At 28.5% G+C, this 6,782-nt stretch overlaps 1 protein-coding gene across 1 annotated transcript; it reads right to left on the bottom strand.

Moving 5' to 3' along the window:
- Positions 1-3,095: 3,095 nt before the first annotated feature.
- LOC110654436 (6,7,8-trihydroxycoumarin synthase-like) lies at positions 3,096-4,963 on the bottom strand. The gene is made up of 2 exons (XM_021810424.2): positions 4,067-4,963; positions 3,096-3,926 (listed from the first exon to the last, which is right to left on the bottom strand). Exons 1-2 carry the CDS (start codon positions 4,946-4,948, stop codon positions 3,318-3,320), a joined length of 1,491 nt encoding a protein of 496 aa, XP_021666116.1. The 5' UTR covers positions 4,949-4,963; the 3' UTR covers positions 3,096-3,317.
- Positions 4,964-6,782: the final 1,819 nt, after the last annotated feature.

Genomic DNA, 6,782 nt, shown 5'->3' with positions numbered 1-6,782 from the left:
GCACTAGGTTACTTCCTAAACTCTGATTTAATTAATTGAGCTGGTTCTCTATTATTTTCTATGATTTTCACAATATCATTAGCTTCGCAATTATCCCTAAGCCTGGGGTATTATAGTGTCCCACACGAAATTAGGGTAGCAATTGAGCTCGCAGTTACTTCCCAGTACGGTCACCCATAGCCGAGACCTTCGGCTCATTTAACCATTTATGCTTTGTTTTTCTTATTTCTATTTCACCTTCATGTGACTTCTATTAATTTTTATTTATGGCTTTTCTGGGTGGCTTAGGTATGGTTCTAAACATTCTGACTTTCCGAACAGACACTAGTCACCAGAACAGTAGAATGTATGGAACTGTCCAATGTGAGGGTGTTACATAGGTGGGGTCAATTGACCCCACTGACTTGTGTGTGTGTGTGTGTGTGTATATATATATTAATGACTCCATTCATAAATTAATAATAAAAAATAATAATTTATGTAAATTTTTATTTTTATTAATATAAAAGGTGAAGTATCATAAAATGAAAAAATACTTTAAAAATTTTATATAATTGTATGAAATTTTATATTAATCAAAATAAAAAAAATTCTTAATATAATATTTCAAGAAAGACCTAATTGTTCACTCTAATGCTACTTTTTGTCTTTCTTATTCTCATATTTACAAAATTCATATCTTTTCTTCCACATTTCTCCTTTTTTTTTTTTTTAAGTTCTTTCTGTTTCATTTTTTTATCAATTGGCTTTTTTTTTTTATTTAATGATTCTTTAATTACATATATTGAGAAAAACATTTTTGATAGTATTGATAATGAAATAATCATACAACACTTTCAAAAAATAAAAATTCATTGAGAACAATTTTAAATTTAAGATTATTGCAAGAATTTAGTATTTTATGAAGCTTTTTATTTGAATTTTTATATATAAAAAATATACATGCATTATTATTTTTTATCTCATTAAATAATTTATTATTTTATATAATATTTTTAAATTTAAATTAAATAAAATAATTTTTTTTATCCACTGACTAAACTTTCTAATTCCGTCCCTGCTCATTGGGATCGGTCGTGACTTCTTCCTTGAAATATTCTGATTCTTTATCACTTCCTTTCTTGGTACTTTTTTTATTAACTTTTTTTCATTATTATTATAAATCTCATAAAATATTTCATTCAAATCACACCGTAAATTGAATAATAATATATATGTACACACCAAACGAATGAATAAATAAATAAGAATGAAATTTTATACTAGTTCGTGTCTAGTTAGCTTGACATGAAAAACCAAGTGATGAGTCATGGTTCAATATGATAGAAAATCAACATAATAGAGGGATATATTATAATTTATGCCTAGCTTTAAACATAGTTAGCATGGTTTAATTAGTTGTAAGAAATAGAAAATGTTAAAATATATTTTAAAACAAAGCTCAATTTTTTTAATTAATCTAAAAAAATTGTTCATTTTTATATAAAAATATCATTTAATTAATAAAATAACCATCCTACGTCTAGAATCAAGAATATTAATGTAATGTCCCACTCCAACCACTAGAGGAATTGTTCGCTTTGACCTACCATATCCTGAGCCTTACGGTTTTGTCCCATAGATGAAATGGAGAGCTTCCCAGGAGGTTATCCATCCTAGTATTTCTCTCAAGTGAGCACACTTAACTCCGAAGTTCTTCCAACTCTCCAGGTCATTCCACCAAAAAGCGTCTCTAGTGATTAGTTTCCCCCATTTCAATATATGATTCGATTCATTCCTGTGCCCCGCATTCCACTACCCTAGGTAGCCTCACCATCCTAGAAGCTTGTCAGGAGTTTACTATCTTATGCCACTCACCGCCCTCATCGGACCACTTTCCTGGGTCGGGTCGTCACAATTAAATTCAAAAAATTATGATTTAAAAAGATAAAGTAAAATTTTAAAAATACTATACATGATTCATTTTGTATAGTTCCTGAATTATTTGGATGTCTCACTATCTTTTTAAACAGAGAAATAAAATTTACAAAGGAAAAAAAATAATTATATGAGAAAATAAACTCACACAAAAGGATTTTACAAAATGAGAGAAATAAAAGAATAATAGCGTTGTTGAAAAAATAAAGTAGTGTTGAATATATATATATATATATATATATATATATATATATATATATATATATATATAGCCAGCAACCCAACTAAAGTTATATTATGTGGAGAGGCCCATACTTACATTATGAATCTGCCAATGGGCTATCATCATTATTGTGGTCTCAGAGATTAGGTAATGTTGCTTCACTCAACTTAAGTTTCATTCATTCTTTTTTTTTTTTTTACCTTTTTCTTTCTCTTAATTTCCTTTCAATAACTTAAAATATAAAATATTACAGTGAAAGGCATGCTTGATAGTGATAAAATTCTACAGATGAAGTATGAATGCATGAGATTAGATCTTGATATTGCTGCATAGAAAAATTTATAGGCATGTGCTGTAAATTAAAGATCTGGGCGCTCCGGAATATTAGCAAATGATGAAAACTGAACCTCAAAAAAATTTTAATGAATTAAAAATAAAATTTAACCTAAATTACTGAACTCAATTTATTTCTCACAAAATAACTTTTGTATAGAAAATATTTTTTATGAAAATATTTTTTATTTTTTGATTGCAATGTTAAATTAATAGCATAATTATGTATGTATGTTGTCACAATGTAATAAGATTATTAAAGTTTAGAAAATGAAAAATAACCTAATTTTTATTTTGATCAGAAAAATAATTTTCTTTGATCCATTAGTGCTTCAAATATTAGAAACTATAAAAAATATTTTTCATAAAACAAACACACTAAAATCTGGCAAGAAGAGATAAAAAAAATAAAAAAATAAAAAAATAAAAATTCTTAGTTGCACCAAAGTCTATAAACTATTTTATATACCTAACCAATCAGAAATTAAGAAATCATGTTTATTAGTGGACCAACCATGTTTTGTAGTATGCTTTATCATTATTTTAATGATATGTCAGTTATTAATTAGATGGACATGTATTAAAAAAAAAAAAAAAAAAAAAAAAAAGAGAGAGTGGAAGGTACCCTAAAAAACTCACAGATCAAGATACCATAAGTACTAAATTCAAAGGTCATACTTAAGAGCAAGAATTAAAACCAAGCACAAGGATACTAAATATTATTTGTAATCGAAGAGAACTACAAGCTCTTCTTGTATACATTCATGTATATATATGGTACCATATATGCTAGGTTCTATCTAATAATTTATCTTGTTACATATGAATATATTCTACCCTTTTATCAGGCGTACTTCCGGGCCATAAGGCAAAGAGCATTTTTCTTGTGCATGGTAATGCCTGGTTGCGCATCCATGTCCAATTCTTCTTTCTTCATTCCAACGGGAATTTCCCAATCAAATTTGCAAAGTAGATTAGCTAGAGACACCTCCACAGTTGCGAGGCCCATGAAGATCCCGGGGCAAATTCTTCTACCAGCTCCAAATGGTATCAGCTCAAAATCTTGCCCTTTCAAGTCAATAGAGCTATTGATGAATCTCTCAGGATCAAACTTTTCTGGATTTTCCCAGATTTCAGGGTCCCTTCCAATTGCCCATGCATTCACATAAACTACTGTTTTAGCTGGTATATCATATCCATCTAAAGTACAATTTTCGGATGATTCCCTTGGGACTAATAAGGGAACTGTGGGTTGCAATCTCATTGTTTCCTTGATTACAGCTTTGAGATAAGGTAGTTGTTGAGTATCATCTTCTTCTACAAAGCCTTTCTTCCCAACAAGTTTTCTAACTTCTTCTTGAGCTTTCATCATTGCTGTGGAATTCTTCATCAGGAAAGTCATGGCCCAAACCACAGTTGCTGCGCCGGTGTCTGTTCCACCCACAAATACGTTCTATATATAAAGAGCATGGAAAAAAAATATACATTGTTAGTGCATGCATCATATAAAGAAACTAAAGAAAGAATTTCTCCTTGATAATGCAGCGTTGGTAAACAAATAGAAACTAAATTTTGCATAAATACGGTAATTACCATAAGCACAGCTTTGATGTGATCGAAAGTGAGATCAACTTTAAAAGAACGATTCTTATATAATTGAAGTAAGATATCAAGAATATCCTCTTCCCCAGGCTTTGATCTACTAGGATCAAGGTGTTCTTGGATTATCTGTTCATAAAAAATGTCAAATTCCTTGAAGTTTTTCTCTAGGCGATGGGCTAATCCAGTGAACTTATCAATAAAACCCGAGAAAGGATAGTAATCTGAAACAAAGAAACTTGTAAACATAGCCTGAGTTTCCTTCAGCAACTCATGAAATCTACTCCTTTCAACCCCATCTTCCTCATACCTCTTCCCAAAAGCAACCCGGCAAATTATAGTACTTGTAAGCGACATCATGACCTCAGACAAGTTTACAGGTTTCAAGGCTGCGGCTGATTTGGAGATCTTTTCAAGCATATGGGAAACCTCGAATTCTCTGATGGGACGGAAACTTTGCACCCTATTAGAATTGAAGAGATAAACCATACAAATTTTCCTTATCTCTCTCCAATAAGCATTATAAGGTGAAAAGGCCAAGTCTAAACCATTATAGGACAACTTTTGCTGGCCAACTAAGGAAGGCCTGCTACAAAAAATAAGATCATGGGTTTTCAAGATTTCCTTAGCCATTTTGGCAGAGGAAACTACCAAGATTGGTACAAAACCTAGACGCAAGGACATTAAAGGTCCATATTTTTGCGAAAGCTGCCATAAGTAGGAATGAGGGTTTAAGCTATCAAATTGATGTAAGTTGCCTATGAATGGAAGACCCTTGGGACCTGGTGGCAAATGACGATTTTTAGATTTTTGTTTTCGGAGAAGAAATGAAAGAAGTAGCGGAAGAGCTAATAGGAAAAAGATAAACAAAACCATTATGTATGTTTCAATTGCTACTTGAGCTAACAAAATAGAAAGAGACCATTAGTTATATATATATATATACACGTTGAAAAATTTTTGTCCAGATATAAATATATGAGATATGTATATTTAAATAAATATATCTTATAATATATTTTATATTTAAATTTACGGTGAATCAATTTTGAATAAAAAATCTTATGTATTAATTAAGTTCGTACAAAAATAATTAAAGTATCAAATTACTATATATTACATAGTTATATAATCATAATAATCTCTGTAGAATCTTGGATTTGCTCAAGCAGCATGTGCTAGCTATAAATTAATTTATATTATAGATATGGGTGCTCCGAAATATTAGCGAGTGATGAAAACTAAGCCTTAAACTAATTTTTTAGTGCATTAAAAATAAAATTTAATTTATTAAAATAAACCTTTAATTAATAAGTGACTTCACGTTTTAATATCTTTTTTTTCTTTAATCTTTAAAAGATTCGAATATTATGTAACATTGACATGGTTAATTTGGTAACTTAATTTTAAGTTTTTTTATAAAATTTATTAAATTTTAATTTAATTTTATAAAAATTGTTGTGATTGGAAATTAAAAATTTTTCAGATTAATTTATTAATCTATTAATTATTAGACAAAAAAAATTGTCATATTTTATTAATTTTTTTTAAAAAAAAATAAAATACATAATATGCATCTAATTATATCATTACTCCACTTTTTCTGTTTCTTCTCCACTAGCAATGACTAGATAGATTTTATATGTAAAATAGTTGATAAGTTAACATATTAATATGAAAACTTTTAATTTTTTTTTTGCAGTAATTTTTATAAAATTAAATTTATAAAAAAAAATAAAATTAAATAATTTTTATAAAATTATTTGTAAAATTGAGTAATTGCATATGATAATTACCTATAAAATTTTTAAAATTTTTATTTTTAGTTCATAATTTTTTAAATTATTTTAACAGTAAATTATGAACTAAAGAAAAGTTGGAAGTGAAACAGTAGATGAAGATTGATTAGCAATTAAACAAATTTAAAATTGGCAAAGAAAATTATTAGGTTGTGGAATAATTGAATTGACATTATATATATATATGTCTTATTCATGATTTTGAACTTATATTTATAAAAGGCTTTTGCTTACAAATGAGTGACGTACTTTTTTTTAAAGTATATGGAAGCAAAGCAATTTTATTAAGATTAAATCAAAAGAACGATGGGGTGGAGAAGTTCAATAAGGAACTAAACCACATCCACGACAAAGCCATGACAGAAACAATTCACAGAAAAGGAATAAAATTTGATGCATGATTTAGACGAAGAGATTTGCCTAAATTTTATATATAATTTAAACATTTTATCTCAAATTAATGTAGAATAACATATTTCTTCATATCCAAAAGAAAATCAGAAGCATAAAATTTATAGAAAAATATATCGGTGGTCTAATTTTGAAGCAAGGAAAACTCTAATATTATTTTAAAAAAATAAATCAGGTCCAATTATATTCTAAAAATTAATTCAAAGGGAGAAAATTTACTCAAGTCTTATATATAGTTTAAATATCTCATTTCAAATTAATACTAGACAACAAAACCCACATGAAGAAGTCTCAAGGGATCAATAACTGAGTTGATTAACGAAAAGAAACTCCATGAATTGGGATATTTGATTGTGAGACTCACGAGAGGGCATTTTTAAGGTCATATTCAACTTGAATCACAGAAGCATTATCAACGCCACCAGGTATCAGAAAACTCAACTCCAAAGCCTTTGCAAGCAGTGACAGGTGCAGAATCAAAAGAAAGGTTTTCCGTGTCA

Source organism: Hevea brasiliensis, chromosome 2 (genome assembly GCF_030052815.1).
Source record: "Hevea brasiliensis isolate MT/VB/25A 57/8 chromosome 2, ASM3005281v1, whole genome shotgun sequence".
Classification (NCBI taxonomy): Eukaryota; Viridiplantae; Streptophyta; class Magnoliopsida; order Malpighiales; family Euphorbiaceae; genus Hevea; species Hevea brasiliensis.
Note: the sequence above shows the minus strand (reverse complement) of the source record. Positions and strands in the feature narration are given on the sequence as shown.

Excerpts from the sequence above, each read along its gene's own strand:
- LOC110654436 (XM_021810424.2), bottom strand. The coding sequence starts at position 4,948 with ATGGTTTTGTTTATCTTTTTCCTATTAGCTCTTCCGCTACTTCTTTCA. Across the intron at positions 3,927-4,066 it reads ACATCAAAGCTGTGCTTATG|AACGTATTTGTGGGTGGAAC; the intron begins GTAATTACCGTA and ends CTTTATATATAG.